The sequence below is a fragment of the Dermacentor variabilis genome, chromosome 1 (genome assembly GCF_050947875.1).
Source record: "Dermacentor variabilis isolate Ectoservices chromosome 1, ASM5094787v1, whole genome shotgun sequence".
In the NCBI taxonomy this organism is placed as follows: domain Eukaryota; kingdom Metazoa; phylum Arthropoda; class Arachnida; order Ixodida; family Ixodidae; genus Dermacentor; species Dermacentor variabilis.
In genome coordinates, this window is record NC_134568.1 from 280,874,462 (window position 1) to 280,896,866 (window position 22,405).

General features: G+C 42.5%; 1 protein-coding gene across 7 annotated transcripts in view; it reads left to right on the forward strand.

Moving 5' to 3' along the window:
- Window positions 1-22,405, forward strand: part of kat80 (katanin p80) — a 200,997-nt gene that overhangs the window by 112,911 nt on the left and 65,681 nt on the right. For all 7 annotated transcript variants that reach the window (XM_075676416.1, XM_075676391.1, XM_075676403.1 and 4 more), the window contains 6 exons: window positions 8,713-8,813; window positions 11,118-11,159; window positions 12,478-12,561; window positions 13,316-13,503; window positions 16,413-16,563; window positions 18,817-18,947. In XM_075676416.1, coding sequence (XP_075532531.1) covers window positions 8,713-8,813; window positions 11,118-11,159; window positions 12,478-12,561; window positions 13,316-13,503; window positions 16,413-16,563; window positions 18,817-18,947 — 697 coding nt within the window. The remainder of the gene's footprint in view (window positions 1-8,712; window positions 8,814-11,117; window positions 11,160-12,477; window positions 12,562-13,315; window positions 13,504-16,412; window positions 16,564-18,816; window positions 18,948-22,405) is intronic.

Genomic DNA, 22,405 nt, shown 5'->3' on the forward strand with positions numbered 1-22,405 from the left:
TCCAGCACTTTCCTGGTGGTCTCACTAACCCGACGTCACCGAGCATGGTGGCTCTAGGCGGCATTGCTCAACCCTTATCAATATTCCCCATATCCCCAGTGAGGTATATGAGTGGTTGTATCAATTTATTACGCATATTTGTGCTGCAGAATGGTTCCTGTGTGACGATTGGAAAGAGCGCATAGACTGCTCGCGACGGTATAAGTCACTTTCACATTCGGGTTGTTGCAAATGACCTTCTGTGAAATCAGCAAGTGCAGGTCGATTAGCCGTGCGTCGATTGGTACTAGCGTACCGCAACGTCCTGTGGTATATCGCTGTGTCGAAAACAAAGGCGCAAGTTCGTTTGCCGGAAATGGCGCCACAGTCATGCCTCAGGAGTGACTGCGCTAAAGACAAACCAGCGAATAGAATGGAATCTGTTCGACATAATGCAAACCAAAAGATAGAATATGATTTTCGCACGGCCGACCGAATCGCTGATTTGCGATCACATGGCACAGTGGCTACAAATCTAACAGCGCATGAGCATCGCAAGGTAACCTCAGACGTAGTTCCCTTACAAGTTCCACCGGCGTGTAGAGCATGCAGTGAGCATGCCGCGGTCACGCACCAAACGCACTAATTATCATAATATCCAGGTGTGGAGAAGAAGACAGCTCACAGCACAAACGGGTCTTTTGTATTTTCCCAATATTCTGTCCGAAATACCTGCTCGCAAACCCACGTACACAAGCCTGTTGTGCGTGGGTTACCGAATCGCTGTACCATGGATGGAATGGTCCGATTGATTCCAAGATTACCAAACCAGAACGAGGAGTTTCACCACAAGGAAGCACCGGAGCAAGACCGAGACAAATATATGGATACAAATATAAAGAAGCAGATGGTAACTATAGATGAAGTGATTCGCAGGCGCATGTATGCATGTTCCTTCTGTGGGACACTCGCCCCTGCATTCTTGACTCGCTCCTACTTTTCTACCATAATTACAAAGCTCGCTCGGGCAGATGGAGGAAGAGAAATATTTCAGCTTGCGTGCCACTTCGCATTCAAGCAGCGATCTGCAGCTGCTAAACAATTCCCATTTTGCTAACACCCGAAAGTTCAGATTTCGATAACTCACTATGTCATTATGCCGCTAAAAGAGCCCCGTTCGCATACCTTTAGCAGCGGGGGCAGAGATTGAACGAGTTGCCGCAGCGAGCACGACGGCGGTTTCCCAAGCCGCATTGATCGCTTCCCAGAGATGCGCTTCCGAGTACTGCTTTCGCAATTGACAGCTGCGAACTTACTGCGGCACATGTATTCCATGCGGTGGTTGTACCTCTAGCCGTGCGTTTTGGAGGACCTCTGATGCGATGCAGCTGTTGCAGTTACAGGCGGTGAGCGTCAGCCACCATCTTTCTGATCATAGAAGCGTAGCTATGCAATAAATTTACAACGGCACGTCTAGCGCCTTCGTAACAAAGGGTGAGAAGGGCAGCAGGAAGGGATACTCGATGCGCTCTCCAAGTGTAAGAGATAGGAGCACGTGCCAGGGCATGGTTTCCTCGCCCTCACGTACTGCACTTTTCATTGTAGTTTTAATCGGGGAAAGTGTATGGAAGCGTCGCTCGTTGCATGCAAATTTGTAGCAGTTCGCATTTTGCGTTTCTCGTTCGCGACGCTATTACAGCGAAACTGTATATGGCTAGCCGATTCGTCCGTCTGTCGCATGTACGCCGAAAACTCCTCCGGCGCAGCCCCATGCGCATGCGCGAAAAAATAAAATAGAGGCGCGCAATTGGATGCGCCAGTAGCGATGTCGTTGCTCTCTTCGCAGCCGAGCGCGTGCGCAGCAGTTTCTTTCCGGCTCCGAAATGGGTAGGCCACGCGTCATACGTACTCCTTAGGAGGAGGCACCTTTCGATCAGCAACGCCGCGATCAGAACCGGGAACGAGCTCGTCTACGCCGTGCCAATGCTGCAGCCCGGCGACAAGAACAGGCTCGTGCTGCCGTGCGCAAGCAGCAATTGCGTACCGAGGATCCGGCAGCCTACCAAGGCGTGATACACTGGGGCCGCACGTTTCAGCTTCGCTGGTTAACCATCTGTACGAAGTGCTTAGACGGTGATTTTTTCCTCGGTGTTCGGCCGTGATGAGCAACTTGCACAAGCAATAGAGCATCCCCGTATAGCTGCCGCAAATCTTACAATAATGTGCGCCAGTGACAAAATTAATTGAATTCCTGGGCTTACTAAAACCACGATCTGATTATGAGGCACGCCGTAGTGTGCGACTCCGAGTTAATTTTGACCATCTTGCACTCTACTAAAACATGGATTTACTCATCACCACATTTGGTGACATTTTACCAAATGTCACCACATTTACTGCAAATAGGAGATTACCAGTGGTTCTATCAAGTGCATCCAATGCACAGTACTCAAGAGTTTTTGCATTTCGCCCCCATCGAAATGCGACCGACGTGGTCAGGAATCGAATCCGCGACCTCGTGTTTAGCAGGGCAACTCCATAGCCACTAAAGCCACCACGGCGGACTTTTTGGTGACAGCCCTTATGGCTGCTCACATTTTATGGCTGCATAAATAGTGGTTACTTGCAGACATCTCTCGTTTAGATTTGATGAGGTTTGTTGCATTTAAAAGAAAAAGTTAAAATCTAGTGACTATTGCAAGCGGATTTCTTTTTTCTATTCTATTCAGATTTTTATTTTCTTACTTATTTTATTTCATAAAAATTCTCAAAAATAGCAAATCTTCAGAAAACGAAACTATGAAGTTTACGACTCTTTAACTGTAACTCTGAACAAAAACGATATCGCAATTCTGTAAATTGCATCTAATAGCGCATCTAAAGCGGACAAATTTGATTTATAATACTTGGTTCTCAAGTACGCCACTAATGTGTGAGTAGCACTTTTGCAAGACCTTTGTAAACGTAACAAATTCACGTACGACATAAATTATTAAGATCAAAATTTTCCGCTTTGGATGTTCTGATGGATGCAATTGACAGGACGGCGATATCTGTTTTTGTTGCAGAGGGAAAAATGTTTTAACTTCGGGCTTCCATTTTTTAAACACACAATTATATAAAGATCCTTGTAAAAAATTAAAGCCATAAATCAAAATTTCACTTCCAACAGTCACGAGAATTTACTTTTCTGACTCAAATGCCGCAAATTTCATTAAAATGGGCCCTGGGAGTTATCTCACAAAGGCATTTTTACGTTTTACGTGTACTTGAATAGGCGGTGTCGGACTTGGGGCCGAGCTAAAGCTTTTTCTGAGGCGCCCGTTCCTGCGGCGAGCGTCGGCGGCATTACCGAGTGAACGAGCACAGCGAAAGATGAAAGGGCGAACGCGGAGCCGTATATGAAAGACGCGAGCCGCGAACGGCGGAGTCCATTGAGAGCGGCCCCTGCAGTGACTTGCGCGCGGGAAACGTGTCATGCGGACCCGCCCAACCGCTCGATGCGTAGTGGTACTGGTCTCAGCCGGATCGCTCGTTTCGTACTATCGTCTGCTCGCGTCAGCTCTCGCTCCCGCTTGTTTGGATTGCCATGGTTTGCGATTGTTTTGTAATCTGATTGTATGCGCTACGCGAATTGTTTAGTACTGTCTGGAAGCCACGCGGCATCAACGATTACACTACAGCCTTCGACAAGGCATGTATGAAAGCCGACGCGCTTGACCCGCAGATCAGGTTTTCCACGATCGCCGACTGTGCTACATACATGTCTCTTTCAAATTCTTTACCTCAATATGTCGCTCAATGAAAACACGTATAGAGCCGCGCTCAGCTTTCGCATTAGGGAGTATCGTAAACGTCGGTGAATTTTTTTCTTTCCTTCTTTCTCACTTTGAGGGTGTCGTGAATGTGAGATCGTAGTGCAAATATATGCAGCACTTTATCATCATCATTATTATTTTTAAAGTCTGTGTGCGCCTTGGTGCAGCGGTCGTGTTTGTGTGCCCTCGAATTCGTGGCGCCTTCTCGCGACGGCCGAAGCATGGGTGGCATAAAGCGGTTGCGTTTGATCTGGCCGCTGAGAGCCGTATGTTCTCCCGCTCATATTTTATGTTCAATGAGAAAGCGTGCGTGTGTGTGTGTGTGTGTGTGTGTGTGTGTGTGTGTGTGTGTGTGTGTGTGTGTGTGTGTGTGTGTGTGTGTGTGTGTGTGTGTGTGTGTGTGCGTGCGTGCGTGCGTGGTTTTATGTTTCCGAGAGTACGCGCGCGAGTGTACGCCGAGTGCCCTTTACGACCTAGCCAGCATATGCGAAGAGCGCGATATCTCCATCTGAAGATTCCTTTTCTAGAGCGTTTGCATAATCTCTATCCTTCGCGGAGTCGGCGCCGTTGGGCTTCACGGTCATGTTTATGTGCCCTCCGACACTTGAACTGCCGACCCTCGTGACCGAGAAACCGAGAGCGTACGTAACGGGGCCTCGCGCTGTCACTAAACCGGGTTACAGTAAAAGCAGTTGAAGTGCGTGGCAAAGTTTGTTTTTATTTTTGTTTTCTAACAGCTGTTATGAGCTAGGAATCCCGGCCGATCGTAGTCATTCGTTCGTTCGTCACGCTTTGGTTTCAGGCACGGCATTACGGAAAAAGAAGAAAAAAAAAGGGTTATATACACGGGAACTATTCAGCGACCTTGCGGTGCCCGGCATTCTAACCACTACGCCTCAGTCGCGTTGCGCAAGCGGACTGACAACATTTGCATTTGGCACTGGCAAACGCTGTCGGTTTTCGGAAATATCGTGCGCCACGACACAGCGTTCGAGACACGGTGTCTGCGGCGTACGTTGGAGAACGTGCACAGCTGCACACTCTAGCGTCCGTCGCGCTGCCGGCGTTTGCAAGCTTCGCTAGTTCATGAAGCCAAGGCACGCACACACGCGCACATAGACACACACACGCACGCCTGCTGCTGCATGTGGGGAGGGGGGGGGGGGTGAGTGTTTCTTATCTAGGAGTTTTCGGGAGTTCTTTAGGACGTGGCACAACTGTTTTGTGCGAGTCAGTTTCGTTTTCGGTATCCACAGAGAGAGGGGGGGGGGGAGGGAAACGCATCGCGACGTCATGGTGCACTTGCTCGCTTCGTTCCCGCGATCACCGCAGCGGCCATTAATTTAGCATGCCAGAATTACCTTGCGTAGTTGTGCAGTTGCACAGGTATGCTTATTGGCTCTATGCATAAATTAAAAGTTGCAATAAATACTAAAGGGAACTCTGGCACTGCAATCATTCAGCCACCATTGGAATGATGGGCAGTACATGGATTTGTCTGATCTTTGTGCTTGTGGAAATCCCACAAGTAACGCCGGAAGAAGTAAAGAAAGCCTTGGGAGCTATGCAAAGGGGGAAGGCAGCTGTGGAGGATCAGGTAACAGCAGATTTGTTGAAGGATGGTGGGCAGATTGTTCTAGAAAAACTGGCCACCCAGTATACGCTATGCCTCATGACCTCGACCGAACTGGAATCTTGGAAGAATGCTAACATAATCCTAATCCATAAGAAAGGGAACGCCAAAGACTTTGAAAAATTATAGACCGATCAGCTTACTGTCCGTTGCCTACAGAGTATTCACTAAGGTAATTGCAAATGGAATCAGGAACACCTTAGACTTCTGTCAACCAAAGGACCAGGCAGGATTCCATAAAGGCTACTCAACAATAGACCATATTCACACTATCAATCAGGGGATAGAGAAATGTGCGGAATATAACCAACCCTTATATATAGCTTTTATTGATTACGAGAAAGCGTTTGATTCAGTCGAAACCTCAGCTGTCATGGAGGCATTACGGAATCAGGGTGTAGACGAGCCGTATGTAAAAATACTGAAAGATATCTATAGCGGCTCCACATCCACCGTAGCCCTCCATAAAGAAAGCAACAAAATCCCAATAAAGAAAGGCCTCAGGCAGGGAGATACGATCTCTCCAATGCTATTCACAGCTGGTTTACAGGAGGTATTCAGAGACCTGGATTGGGAAGAATTGGGGATAAGAGTTAATGCAGAACACCTTAATAACTTGCGATTCGCTGATGATATTGCCTTACTTAGTAACTCAGGGGACCAACTGCAATGCATGCTCACTGACCTGGAGAGGCAAAGTAGAAGGGTGGGTCTAAAAATTAATCTGCAGAAAACTAAAGTAATGTTTAACAGCCTCGGAAGAGAACAGCAGTTTATGATAGGTAGCGAGGCACTGGAATAGGTAAGGGAATACATCTACTCAGGGCAGGTAGTGACCGCGAATCCGGATCATGAGACTGAAATAATCAGAAGAATAAGAATGTGCTGGGGTGCGTTTGGCAGGCATTGTCAGATCATGAACAGCAGGTTACCATTATCCCTCAAGAGAAAAGTGTATAACAGCTGTGTCTTACCAGTACTCATGTACCGGGCAGAAACCTGGAGGCTTACGAAAAGGGTTCTACTTAAATTGAGGAGGACACAACAAGCTATGGAAAGAAGAATGATGGGTGTAACGTTAAGGGATAAGAAAAGAGCAGGTTGGATGAGGGTACAAACGCGAGTTAATGACGTCTTAGTTGAAATGAAGAAAAAAAAATGGGCATGGGCAGGACATGTAAGGAGGGAAGATAACCGTTGGTCATTAAGGGTTACGGGCTGAATTCTAAGGGAAGGGAAGCGTAGCAGGGGGCGGCAGAAGGTTAGGTGGGTGGATGAGATTAAGAAGTTTGCAGGGTCGACATGGCCACAATTGGTACATGACCAGAGTAGTTGGAGAAGTATTGGAGAGGCCTTTGCCCTGCTGTGGGTGTAACAAGGCTGATGATGATGATGATGATGTGCTTGTGGATTCAGCTTTTCTTGTGGCTTTGTTTAGTGTGCTTTATCTGCCTTCATTGTCCTAAATTTTGGGGTGGTCTATACTCTTCTAAGTGCAGAAGACTCTGCGACTATACATGCTTTCTAGACTCCAGTTCAACCACACTCATAACAAGAGAAAGTAGTGAGTAATGTATTCAATATGTTGAACTCTCAAGTCTGATAGACAGCTATAAGCTCATAAAGACTTAATTGCTTTAAAACAGTAAATTCTCTTGGACTGCACTTATTAATTCCATTTTGAAAGATTCCATTTTGAAAACTCCCATTAATTTGACTTTGTGTAATTCGACCTTTTGCTTAATTCGAACACATTGGGAAGCCCCAGTGAAAAACCATAAATTGATATGGTAAAAAAAACTTGTTTAGTTCAAACGGAAAGCATGTTGCTTCGGTTTAGTCGACCTCCTACTATTGCCCCCTCATGTGTGCAGTGGTTATATAAGGCTTGAAAACAGAAGAAATTCGGCAGAAGATGCTGCTGGTTCCCTGGGTGACAGTGATGACCTGTCTGTGATGACAGTGGTGACAACCTGTCTTACAGTGATGACGATGGTTTGCGCTGTGCCTTGGGTGATGTCTCTTTTGATGATAGTGTTGAGGTCTATGGGCTACTGACTAATGATGAAATGTACAGTTATACTGTAACCCGCCGTGGTTGCTCAGTGGCTATGGTGTTGGGCTCCTGAGCACGAGGTCGCGGGATCGAATCCCGGCCACGGCGGCCGCATTTCGATGGGGGCGAAATGCGAAAACACCCGTGTGCTTAGATTTAGGCGCACGTTAAAGAACCCCAGGTGGTCAAAATTTCCGGAGTCCTCCACTACGGCGTGCCTCATAATCAGAAAGTGGTTTTGGCACGTAAAACCCCAAATATTATTATTATTATTACAGTTATACTGTATTGAGGTAGTCTGCCAATGATGACATAGTTCATGCAATTAAAAAAAAAAGATTTGAATTCGTTCATTTTTCTGCTGTTTGCTAATTCCATTTCTCAGATAATTTGACCAAAACTTTCGGTCCTGTCTAGGTTGCAGTACCAGGAGTCCACTGTAGTATTAATGAAACACCATAAGCTAGTAGTGTTGACATCACATTACAAGTGTCATGACTTGTGAATGAACTGTGCAAAGCCTTCATGAAAACTGTGAGCATGTAGGTTGTCAGCTTAGCTTTTAAAAGTTTCCAAAATGAAAATTGTAACTAAAATTTCACTTGAAATGAAGCAGTTCAACATAGGTGTCAGAGTTGGTGCTAAGAATGGGAAGTTCGTTCAATTTGTTCGAATGTTACTCAGTAGCATATAAGAGAAAGATAATGTACCAGAAAGATGGCTAGAAAATTGCAATATGGGCCCAGCAACATGTGTGTAGTCAGTTTCCTGTGCTGCTTATTTCTTTGTTGTTAAGTTACAGTGTCCGTTTCATACCCAAATGCATGCAGTTGAAAAATTCTTATTTTTCATTATTATTCTAGGCACTGGATAGAGTTGTAAACATAATTAAATTTTATGTATTAGTGTCCCTAATAGAGATATGACATATTGTTGGATGTTTGATTCATATTTATCAACTTAAAAGTCTATGCATTTCATTTTTGTCTTGTGCATTTACTATAGTGGCCATTTGCATTTGCTAAAGTGGCCATTAATTTAGCACACCAGAATTACCTTGCGTAGTTGTGCAGTTGCACAGGTACGCTTATTGGCTTAATGCATTAATTAAAAGTTGCTGTATATTGCAAATAACTGGCACGTAAAGTAGTTGCTTGTTATGTGATATTTACTTTTTGAGCTTTCTTAGCAGGATTTCTTTGCTGATGTATTTGTGTACTTTGCAGTGGTCCGGACACTTGCAGGTCACAAGGGGAATGTGCGGTGCATGGATTTTCACCCTCACGCAGAATTTTTGGCATCAGGGTCAATGGACACTACTATAAAGGTATTGTATGAGTATTTTCTTTCTCTACATAATCTGCATCATGCATCTGCTACAGTTCTAACCAACATCCCTGTTAATTTCCCTTTGTTTTTTCACATTAAGTACTGCATCAATAACTGAGGCAACTGCCTGATGCTTTGTGTAATTCATTATCCTATTTGCACTCAACTTTTACACAGTGGTGCTGAACTTTCCTTGCCATTTGGTGACAGTACTTCTGAGTACCTACCTTTGTTATTGTATTTGCATGTTTCATTCAGACTTTATTGAAATAATCTAGGGACACTGTAAGCCTTAACACTGACAACTGTTTAACCATAGTTCAGCCCAGCATAAGAACAGGATTCTATCTGTCATGGAAAAGGCAAGACTTTCTCCACCTGAGATATTAAAGAAAGGGACTTTTCCTCTTCCAAGCTGCAGATGGTGTGTCAGTCATTGGATTGCAGGTTCCTACATTTTAACGTTAGGTCATGCTGTACATCACATTTCATATTAGTTCTGTCTCAAAAAATTTAACAGAGTGCAGCCACCATACTTGCAACTGTGCAGTAATTTAGCACTCATTTATCTTTAACCATAGCACCACTCGGCACTGTGCGGCAAAACAAAAAAAAGAAGCTAACCTTTTATGATATCTGAGACCATATAGCCTTGAATAAAAACTAGGGATAATACTCAACCTAAAAGGCTGAGAAGTTAATTCAATTGAAATTTTTGCTAAATTGAGATTTCTGGGCTTTATAAAACAAGTAATTTATGCTTTGGCACAACAATGTATTCATTGACAGATCTGTATGGCAGCATGCTATAAATGAGCATCATGTAAGATTTTAGCTGAAATTCAGCCAATAATTACACTGTTGCAATGTACACTCAATTTTTGCAGCAAAGTGCATTAGTGATATGCAAGCAAAGCATTGGCACTATGCTTTGAGCATGCAGAGACCTATTGTGAGGGTGTGATGAGGTTTACTGATGAGATTAGATTTACTTGGATGAAACAGGCCATGATAATAGTCGGCTAGGTAGGATACTTTGTGCACGGAAATGGTGCCACATGCCATCATGTAGCATATGTACTTGCTTGATGCATTCTGTTAAGCATGTGAAATGTCTTGCAGCTTAAAAACATCACCACTAGCTTTTCATGCTACAGCATAAAGCTTTCATTTAATAACTGTAATAATTTTGAGTCTAAAGAGGCTTTGCAGCCTTGTTACTTTTTCCCTTGCCAGTGTCTTAGAATGCTTAATGCTCAGTATACTCTGAACGAAACATCACATATAAGATGTACAAAGCAATGCCGCCCTCCATGAAAACTTTCTGCCTCCCTATGACACCTCTCATAACATGCTGTGCAATTTCAGGATGTTAAACACCACATTTCATTTTTTACTGTACCTTTGATAAAATCCCAATGAATGTTTGTGGGCCGTAAAATCTAATAAATTAATAAAGCCTGCTAGATTGAGAAGTCAGTGTCAGGTAGCAGCTCATGCCTATTCCGCTTTATGCACTCTTGTGCAGCTCACATGAGCATTTCACAGGCATAAACAATGTACCATCAGCGTAAGTTGAAACGTGAACAGGAAATAACCAACCATAAATACTGTTATGTGTAATTATGTGGAAGTTTGACATTCGATCTCTCTCTAGCCAGTTTCTGAGCATGGAGTAGTTTTAAGTGTACCCCTTGGAATCTGTATTAAGCCACTGTTACAAATCCAGGTTCACCTGGAAATGCAACAATGCATAGGAGTAGTTGCATTTGCCTTTGAGCAATGCAATTCTCCTATGCAACGCATAGGATAATTGTTTGCATTTGAATTTATGCTGTTAGCACATGGACGGTTGATGACACAGAAGTGCAATGTACTCTGCTATGTTATAGTGCTGTTTAAATACCTCCTACCACCTTTAAGACCAGGTTTGCTTCTTTTCTGTAGCTTCTTTAATGTTTGCTGTTTATCAGTAAAGAATATTGACTTTATTGAGTACTTTCTTTCTTTACATTAAGTTCACTTTGGCAAACCCCTAATGGTGATAGGCTCTAAAACAAGAGATACCATGTGTACAAACTGGGCCTAGTTACTCATATCTTGCATGGCTTGAATGTTACTGAATTTGTGTTTCATGACTCTTAAAGTTAGTCCATCCTGCTACACTGGCTGCTTTTTACCTGTGGTGATGCAAGTTGATGTTCACAATAAGACGTACTGTATATGGGAATTAGATTGAAGATATGTAGTACGTTGCAACATATTAAGTTTCAATAATTGTTCTCTTTTTGTTGTCTTCTAGCTTTGGGATACAAGAAAAAAGGGATGTATATACACTTACAAGGTATGCTTGATGTGATTTATGCATGGCTTCTTTTTACCATTTTTTATTGTGTTTGACTGTAAAAATGCTTTGAAGTAGAAGGTGTTTACATATGCTACTTTTTAATGATACTCTCTAATCTTATTTGCATCGAGCGGTTCTTATTTATCAAAGGGAGTAGTTGCAGAAGGTGACATGCAAATGAAATAGAGCATGTACAGAGTACACAAAGTACAGACTACAGCATAGCATGGGGCAACTGTTCACTATTAGAAAGTGCCACATACAGCTTATGCTTCTTGATCAGCGCTTTAATCTTTTTTTCTCAAAGTCAGTTCTATTGTTAAAAATTATGGACGTTAAAGGCAGTTGAAAGAAGCATTCATGTCACAGTATTGCCAACATGACTCGTTCTCTCTCAAAGTGAGAATGTTGGTTTTAATACAGTGGCACTATAGGTGAACTTCACCCACTTCAGAGATATCTAACAGAATAGATGGACCGATCCTGAAAGCAGTGCAGTCTAATACAGCATCTCAAAGTGCTAGCTGTCACAAGGAAAGAATGTCAGAAACTGGCACAAGATGCAAGTGCCAGACGTTTCAAAGAACAACTTAGGCGTGATAAAAGCATACGTGTGAATATCGCCTAATGGTGTGACTCTGAAAATTAGGCTGCTATTCTAGAAGACAGGTTCGATCCCATCATCAGTTACTCATTTCTTTATAGTGTTATAGGTGGACTTAACCACTTTCACCCACTTTGGAGGTATCTAATAGAAAACTCTAGGTGTGTTGAGCATACATGAGGCGTGTCATAGTGTACAGGCAATCGCAAGTTTGTAAGGGATACGAGTTATAGAAACCTCACTGATAAATGAGTGTGCAAGCTCGTCTGTGATGCACATGCGCACAACTGCTGAGACGTCACAATCATCAAAACCTAAGTGTGCTCTCGTGTATTTAGAGATATTTAGAGGATTAGTGGTGATAAGTTCTGACCGTGTTTGTCTCTTTAATTTTTATGCTGTATACATTTTGTTCAAACTTGCAACTCCTGTAAATCATTAAAAATTAATTTAACGTTTGTGTCCTGTCTGCAGTTGACACTATAAATGTCAAAAACGATTCATAGTGCTCCTTTGACTTGAACTTGGGTTTCTTCTATTTGGAAGCCAGTATGGTAATGGCATGTTCTTGTCATTCTCTGTCCTTCTATGGGTTTAATGGCCATAGTATAAGATCACTTGGTTTTTTAGTGGATGCTGCCTTGCATTTTATTTTGGTGCACTTCTGTACAGGCATGTCTTTTGTCTCTCCCATTTGATTTTTCTATGCAGGGTCACAACAAATGTGTAAACAGCCTCAAGTTCAGTCCTGATGGACGATGGATTGCATCAGGGAGTGAAGATGGCAGCGTCAAGGTATGTTGCTAGTACATGCCCACTTGCTGACCTTGTCGCACCTACATATTTAACACACACACAACTCGCCAACACGTTTGAATGCTATATTATATTTAACTAATTGATAGCAGGATAAGAGGTGATCAACCTTGGGTCTGTTACTTTTTTGTCCTTTCTTTCATAAATAAGGAAGCAGTGTGAAACTCAGCAGTAAGGAATTGTGCCCTGAGGAATATCTTTTAGTGATTAGATTTGAGTTGTTTCCAGTATGCGTTTTTGGTTCTGTTTTCTGCAGGCCATGGAAGTCCTGTTTTTGACTTATTTCATTAGATCCAGAGTGTATTAATTCATTTGTGTTAAGTCATTCAGTTACATTAAATAGCTGAGAATCAGGACCACTGCAGAGTTGTTACTGAAGTTGTAACTGCTTTTATTATTGTCCTTTCTTTGTATTTCCAAGGTCACATTTTAGTTACCTAAGTTGTTTGAAAGGTAGCTCAAGACATGTGCTAAGTTGAAACGGGACAACAACAAAATTGTTTTATTAAAGCAATGGTGTTACTCTTAAAAAGCAAGCAGTCTCACAGATAACAATATCTTTGCCTCTATGCTTGTTCCTTCTCGGAAGATGAATGCCTTGTTGAGCAAGAAATACATAGCACCACTCACTCACTCTTTGGCAGATGTTTGTTTCTGGCCATGTCGTGTGTGAAGTATTGGTGTTTTCATTTCTTGGCCTGAATCGCCCATGATTGCACATTTCACTATGCAGCTTTGGGACCTACCTGCAGGCAAGATGCTGTCAGAGTTTCGAGACCATTGTGGGCCTGTAAATGATGTCGACTTTCACCCCAATGAGTTTCTCCTAGCAAGTGGCAGCTCAGACAGCACAGTCAAGTTCTGGGACCTGGAGAACTTCAATCTTGTCTCTTCTACTGAGGGTGACTCTGGTGTTGTCAGGTACAGTGATCTTTCACTGCAGTTTTGTTTCAAGATGATGAACTTGGTTCAATAACTTCAGCAGAAGAAAATAAATAAATTATATTGATGTTGATTCCTGAAGCACTTCTAAATATATGGACAACTTTTTCAGTGCTGTCAAACAAGTTCTTGACCTTACCAAATTATCTTCTGTATACAAATATTCTGGTCATAGTTACTCCCACTGGCATTTACTTATGTTGAATTCCAATGGCAGAGTCTGAGCAGCCGACGGACTCCACGAGCGAGCGCTCGACTCTGGCGTAGAGCAACGCCTCCAAATCTGCGAGTGGAACACAACCTGCGCCGCCGGAGCAAGGCGGAACTTGTATCGCCGAGTTACCCAGGATACCTTGCATGTTGTCATTTCCTTCCGCTGTTTGCTCCCAGCACTGCCGCACCGGTCACTTGTCTCTTCAGTGCCATTCATCTGCTTTTCAGCGCTTCACCTGCTCGCCAAGCGTGCAGCAGCTTTTGTTTCCTCGTGAGTCGTGACCGGTGGCGCCTCCCAGCAGACAAACGTGGTCTAGGAAATACGTCATACAGAGTTCCGGTCAACTCCGCCGATTTTGGCGGAGCATCTTTTTCTGCTCCACGGAGTGACTCCTGCTCTGAATCCACTCCGACTCTCTCATTAGAACCACCTTACTCCCGCCCTCACTCTGTCATTGGAACAAACTTGCTCCGAAACAAGGAGAAAAACTTGCTCCGACTCCGCCATTGGAATTCAACATAAAACATTGTAGCATTTGTTACATTTTATTTAAATAAATGTGGTCATGTGTGCACACCTGTAAATATTTTGGCTTATTGTCTGATGTTGTTCAGTATGTAAAGCAAGTTATACAGAAAATAATTCAATTGAGCTTTTGAAGGCACAATATACTCCTTAAGAAACGAACTTTTCGATCCTTCATATAAATAAGTACGAACAAGATATTACTGTGAGAGATTATGTTGCGAAGTTCGAAGAGCTAACTGCCAACTTGAACATCTTCTAAAATTGTGCACATTAAGTGATGTGCTATTCCATTGATAGAACTCGGCATCTGATAAACAAATACACCAAGACTTCTAGTTTTATTTAGGCAGGGAAAGTTTGTCGGTTTTCATAAACGCATGAGGTTTATCACATGAGCACAAACTGGTATAAGTGCTGCACATATAGCCGAATATTCTGTAAATACACACATTTATATGCAGTCTCTGTAAACGTATCCAAGAAGCCAAGAATGACAGGCCCATATAGCAGGCGACACTACAGGCAAGCTAGGAGATGGATATAATGCGAACTGAAGTGTTCAGAAAATGCTAAATGCTGAAGCATCTGCTAGAATCAATGCACATGATTCCTTATGGTCTCCAGACTCTGGCGACTACAAGCCCAGTACAGGTGCTTGTTGTGTGGGAGCCACTTATCGCAGCTCTTTACAGATTTTCTTTACATATCGCCTTCTCTTTGTGCCTATGCTGTTCACGCTGGAGAAGATCACAGATCAGCTGCTTCTTTATGCCTTTTTCTGAAGTTTCACTTGGAACTAGTGACTGCAACCATGAGGTAGAACTTGGTGGTGGCTTCATGAGGGACATTTCTGAATGTTTGTCAACAGAGTGCTTGTCAACAGAATGTTGAACTTGCGTTCATTGTTGTGCACCATCACTCGACACACCTTCATGTTTCCATTTCCCTCCCCCTGTGCAGAATAGCAGGCGAGAATGGGCTAGCTCAGGCCGACCTCTCTTCCTTCTTTCAAATAAATTCTCTCTCTCGTAAATGTACATAATTTCATTTTGACTTCTAAATTTTAAATGCATTTTCTTTGCAGAAAACTTCTTTAGGTGTATGCTGCAGCTGTCATGCAATGGCATTACACGTCAGATTGAGATTTGGCAGGCACAGCCCTTAATTTGTTGGAATCATACGGTTGCTATCACCCAAATGTCAATGGTAACTAGCTTTGTGGAACAGGAAAGCTTGCAGTTGAAAATCATTTTTGGAAAAATTTTAAGGCATCTTCAGTAGCACCACTGTGAGAATAGATTAATTTTTCAGGAAGTTTCTGTCGATGTACAAAACCTGGGTATTTGAATTTGAACTGTCTATCCCTTCAAGGTAGCTCTGTAACACCTATTATCTGTAGCTTTTCCTTTGGCTTTCCTTTGCTATCCACCTCCTTTTGCATTGCTAGTTTCTTCTATAAGGATATATGCGATGTCGTTGGTTCTCGACAAGTCATGTGCACATGAACTGCACTTACATTTTATGTTTTTGTAATTGCCTAGTGAACATGGCTCTGCTCAGCCATTTGGACAAACCATCTGCCTATAGCTTTCTATAATCTGTGAAGGGATTAAAGCAGTTTATTGGCACAAGGGCCACACATGGCCAAAGAAAACGTCAAGGCCTGGTAATGGGTTGTCACTGGTACACGACCTCTGACTTTTGAGGGGTGGAGGAAATACGGCTGTACAGATGCCTAAAAGCCTTCACTGTAAAATGTGCAATATAATATACATTTTATAAATATGATAATGACATACGACATGTGCTATTAGCGTATGTTATGAAGAGGTGATAAATACGTCAGTGCCAGTAACATTACTGCCTTACCGGGCCCCTTAAGCATAGGAGCCTGGAGGCATGTATTCTATGAAACGCTACTATCGCAGCAGCAGCCTCTGTTGAGAGGATGTGCTATGAATCTGTTTGCATGTATGCATATTGATGCACTGTGCACATCTTGACACCTAGGGTGAGAGTTCATGATACAGGAGTTTTGTAGAACCCTTTAAATCATGGAGACAGTTAGTCAATAATGCATTTTCATAAAGGACTTTTTTTTAATCAAAAGCAGCACACACATAACATCTAATGTTTTTTGTTGCAGGTGTGTCTTCTTCAACCCCGATGGTGCTTGCCTTTTTAGTGGGGCAGAAGACTTCCTGAAGGTTTACTGCTGGGAGCCTGTAAAAACATGCGACACTCTGGTCATGGGATGGAATAGAGTGGCTGACATTTCTATCGCTCAAAACCAGCTTGTGAGTTTATATTTGGTCTACTCCATACGATTCATTCCTTTTGAAACGTTTAATCTGAAGAAAGCTGCAACTAGTTTTCGTCCTTATATGCATACACATTTCCGTTCTTCAACCCTTGAATTTTATCTAGCATATGAGGTTTTAACCGTTCTCTATAATTGTTCAAGCAATGTTTTTTTCTAGATGTCTAGGTGCCTTCCTGAATGTCCTCCTAGATGTCCAAGAGTGAAAAAAATGGCCTGTAATGAAGAATCCCCGTACTGCCACAGTGCTTTTTTTTAAAAGAAAATAGCTTTATTTTTAGTTTTTGTGCACTTCTAGAGCCCTGCATTTACAAGTTAGTCTGTTAGAATTAGTGTTCAAAATTTTTTTCAGTTCACTATGTTATTTCAGTTCACTCTTTGTTCAGCTGCAAGTTATCTTATTGACTCAAATGCATACTATTATCTTGTTGGACTTCATATTGCTGTTGAATACTCATAGCAGCATTCATAAAAATGTAAACATTTAGGCATAACCAGGGAAGGTTGAATACACCCCTCCTCCTCCTGTAACCAGGAAGGTGGTGTATATTTTGTTTACACAATTTTGGATTATTCCTGTGCCCGTCAGTGTCACCTAGATTGTCACAATTTGTTTGATATGCTTATACCTAAAGATACAAAAAGGTTCGTGCTAAATTGTTTTATTTGTGAATAGTGTAAGGAAAGAAATTCACATATATTACCATAGTTCAATGATTACATTCATGTGTTCTTAAACAGTGGTCACTTTAAAGGAAGCTGTAACCCAAGTGTTTCGTTTGCAAGACATGGCAATCAGTCGGAATTGAAATCAATGACCGTACTAGCTTCTCCACCCTGTTGCATTAACTGATGTTATAATTGCCTGAGATGAGATTGGCTGCACATTACTTCACACCATTTAGTTTATTAGTGTTCAATTTTGTTGGAGAATCTGAAACTGCAGATGTGCACTCTAAAATACAGCGCACATATGAGATCGCCATAGTTTTAATATTAGCATAGTAGGTTGGCTTTCTCTCAAATTCTTGCATCACAAGTTTAGCATGGACACTATTGGCAACACTGATACGCTCGGTATAGAGCCATCATGCATTTAGCTAGACACTTCAGATAAGACCAGCCTATTTTTTCACTTGTGAAGCATCTGCTCTTGCAGAAAAATGTGCACCTTTTGAGAATCTTAGAACAGCCCTCACTTAAATACTGTCTTTCAGCCAAAAATCTAGCAGCAGGAGAAAGCATTAGCTCCAACCTATGTGTCTATGCAAGTTCTTCAGGCATTTCAGATTTGCTCTTCACACTTTGCTCTGCGTGATCTGGACAACCTTTATATTTTAAACGGCCACGGCGGCCGCATTTCGATGGGGGCGAAATGCGAAAACACCCGTGTGCTTAGATTTAGGTGCACGTTAAAGAACCCCAGGTGGTCAAAATTTCCGGAGTCCTCCACTACGGCGTGCCTCATAATCAGAAAGTGGTTTTGGCACGTAAAACCCCAAATATTATTATTTATATTTTAAACAAGTGCCATATTGGTGGAGTTAAGTTCTTTTTTTTTCAACTTTTGCAGTTAAAATCTCTGGACCCATATATCACTTGCAGATGTACACCTCTCGAAATTGACTATTTCAACTTCTGAAAGCAAAATAATCAGTTTCAGGAAGTGTGCAAAGCAGGTCATATACCTTGTTGACATTGTGGAGCTGTTTCTTTGCAAAAATGCTTTACTCGTGTGTGATCAACTTGCATGTGTGTTGACAGTGTCTAGTTTACATTTTATGGCTAGATAACACTTTCTTTTATTGTAATCATTTGGTTCATTGCTTGAATGCTCAGCTTGTAATATTTTATTATAACTATTTAAGTTGTTTTACGTCTGATATTATTATTCTAAGAACCGAGTCTTTGGTTGAGATAAAGCCCCATTTCTACCTTTTATGTGTCTGCGTCCCTTGTAGCAATGACAAAGTGAACATCTACCTTGAGTATATACGTTTAACAAGAACCATTTGTTTCTCAATTATTTGTAAATATGTGTTTAAAATTCAGAACATAAGTTTATATACTTGTGATACATAAGCATTTAACTCGTTGCAGTTTAATGTCTCTTGTAGGGGTAACCTTGCACCATGCTTGTTGCAAAAGGTATAAATGGTTCATGCTGTTTATATTTCAAAATTTTATTTGCAGCATTTACATCCTAATTTGTTTCTTTTCTTTTTTTCAGATTGCTGGAGCATTTTCCTTAACAAATGTTGCTGTATATGTGATAGACCTCAATAGGGTTCAACCATTTGGAGGGATGCCAAATAACTCTACCATGCCTCAGTACATTACCCCAAGCCCTTTCAAAGCAGGGTGAGCTTTTCTTCATTTTCTGCAGTTGTGTGGAGCTGTAATTAACCTGCCTGAAAGCACTTAACATTGTACACCATGATAAATTTGTTACTTTTGTAGCATTTACCACTTGATTTTGTAATCGATCCTGCTTCATATCTAATGCCTTCGCTTGCATGTCCAGATTTTCACCTTGAATGCTCAATACAGTCAACGACCGATGTTCCGGACACCGATATTTCGGATATACCCGATAATTCGGACGCATTCGCAGCACTGCCGTGTACCCATAGAGTAAATCTATAAGAATGTCGTAAATTCGAGGCTCAAGAAGCTTCCGCTGTCCGACTTTCTGGACATTTTGCCTTGACCGCACGTCCGAAACGGGGCTGAGCTAAAGCTTTCTGTTAATGCCAACTCCAACACCATGTAAAACACGGAAATACTTTTGTGCATCTTAATAAAATTTGTAGCACTTGAGTGAAAATGTTAAATTCCAGTGACTGTTGGAGGCAGCATTTTGATTTATGGCCTTAATATTTTTACAAGGATTTTTATATAATTGTGTGCTTAAAAAACGTGGAAGCTCGAAGTTTACAAATTTGTCCCTCTGCACCGAAAACGGATATCGCCGTTCTGTAAATTGCATCCATCAGAACATCCAAAGTGGAAAAATTTGATATAATAATTTGTCTTACGTGAATTGTTACAATGTTTACAAAGGTTTTGCAAAAGTGCTACTCACATAATAGGGGTGTACTTGATAACAATGTAAAATAGATCAAATTTGTCTGCTTTAGATGGTCTATTGGATGCAATTTACAGAATTGCGATATTGTTTTTCATTGCCGAGTTAAAGTTCAAACTTGATAATTTTGTGTTTTGAAGATTTGCAGTTTTTGACTATTTTTTAAAATTAACAGCCTAAATAAAAAATCCGCTTTCAAGAGTCACTAGATTTAAAACTTTTAAATGCAACAAACCTCATCAAATTTGGTGCAGTGGTTATCAATAAAAACGATTTCTCCTTTCCAATGTATTTAGATAGGAGCCCCTGAGCCAAAGGTCCCTCTTAATCGATGTCACTTCCGCCGGCATCTTGATTACCTTGCCGCCTCGAACTGGCGCTCTCGCACGCAGATGTGCTGGCAGCCATAGCCACCTGTGCGGCAACGCTAAGCCTAGCTACATTGACGTTCGCTACCAGGCTTCTTGCTGTTCAGTCCTGTGTTTTTCATTGAAAAAATTTGCCACTATCGGCAATGACGCCGACTATGCCTTTGTAATCCTCGCCACTGGCTTCGAAGCTCGAAAAGCACGGTGTGTTGCATAATGCCGGTTTCTGAAAGTGAGCTTCGCCTCACTACAGCTATGTTACGCGGGGAAGCATACGCGAATTACGGCGGTGAAGCATACGAAGTATTAAAAGAGGCAATCTGCCTTTTGCGTGATGCGAGTGCGCGTGCACTGTACCCTAGCTGCAAGCGCCGTAAACGTTTTGCACAACGTCGGTGGTTCGTGCAGCAGACAACGCGCGCGTATGCAATAGCGTGGGCAGCCTGCAGCATAGTGGACCAGGACGCGAACTCATATATTGTCGGTGCAGTGCCGATGACACGGTATGTGCACTTTGTTTCGGTAGAAACTTCAGCTGTTCACAATGATATTCGGTTAATGTGCAGTACGTCACAATATAAACTGACACAACACCTATGTCAATAAGAAGTCCACCTGACGCTGACGCCAACATTTGGCTGACTAGTTGGCAGACTGTGTCAGTGGGAATTATATTGTCGCACTAGTATGACGAAGAGGCAACAGATGACTTGACCGACGGCAGTGAGTTGTCATAGTGTGACAGGCTTTCATGCCAACGATGCCGACAGAACCAGTATGCCGATCGCCATGAGATCGGCTGCCGAATGAGAACATCGCACAGACAACTTGAATGTTGCATGCAACTGCACATGTGTACGTATTTATTGACGCTCAAATTGAGTCAAAACATACTTCCCAAGTTGAAATGTACGATTTCCAAACCTTGCCAGCCGTCCACATCGAGCTTGAGGTGGTGTCAATCTCGTTCCGCACAGTTTCGTTAGGCCTAACATAGCCTATGAGATTGTCCACTACTGGCAGACCTGAAACATGGGATAAGCAAGTATGACGAAGGAAACTGCTTTTGTAGTTCAGTCCTGGCCATACCAACTTGGAAGTAAACTACTCTTAGCATAGTACAGCATTCACACAACAAGTGGGGAAACTGCACCACAGTGCAGTGCCAATGCTGTGGTACATCACCGTTCTTGATCAAAGGCTATCGGTCATGCTTGCTGGCGCTTCCGTGAATGAAGTGCAACTACGTGGAGTGGTAGATCTGTCTGTACTGTTATGCTGACATATTTATCAGTTACTGAGAAACACAGTTTGCCTCTTATACCAAACAGCTAACAAGTGATGGCCCTTTCGATACTGCAGTGTAAACAACATCGCTCAATGCCTTGTGAGTATGGCAGACATCGGCATTTTCGGTTGGTAGCTATGCACGCTCTAAATGAGCGCATATGTGCGCAGAGTTTACTTAGCAATAAGCTACCGAACACACAAACTATATGGCTGATGAATAACACGAAAAGTGAAGACCACCTGTCAAAATCAGCAGTAACTGCCTTCCCAAAAATGACGATTATGTGTGGGCGTACCACATTGACACCATTTTCGAGGTGCCCGGGATGCTCGTGCCCTTTCACCTCAGTGTGATACAATGTTTCTGATATGCGCATGGGAAGTGCTCATATATGATTTGAGCATTTCATCATTGTTTTGTGTCAGTGGTGTACGGTTTCTGCTGTACTTGAAGTGTATAGCGAGCAGTGTCCGTACACAGGCTGATATAAACAGATGTGCCATTCTTGTGTTGCATAAATACTCTGCGCGCAGTATCACCCTGTTAAAGAGATGTGGCCACTATCATCAAAACTGAGCCAACTGAGCTATAGAAGCGGTTTTTATCATCCTTTTGGTGTATGTTCAGTGCAGGTCTAAGAGCGACAAATGCATGAACTCGGCTGCTACAATACGACTAACCTTTGCTAAGCGTAATTGACCCCAGCTCGAACTTGATGTGGGTGGCTGGTGAGTGTTCATGTGCATTTCAACTTCCAAAGCATGTCTAGATTCATATTGAGTACGACTAAATAGGAATACAAGCGTAGGTGCTGTGGCAATCGTGTTACGGGGCGATGTATTTTTCAGATGCACATTGCATGCTGGTGGGTTTTGTCGGCGTAGCTGCACAAAAGCCGTGATCATATTTCAACGACTTGTGGTTGTAAGCGACGCCGCAGTCATTGCCAAGCTAGGTGTCCTGCCCAGGAAACGTTCAGTCGCATAAAATGAAAATTACGACTCACAAATCCACAATACCATCTCAGCTCGCTTCATACAGCGTGTCTCTCTGCGTCGCACGATGCCCCAAT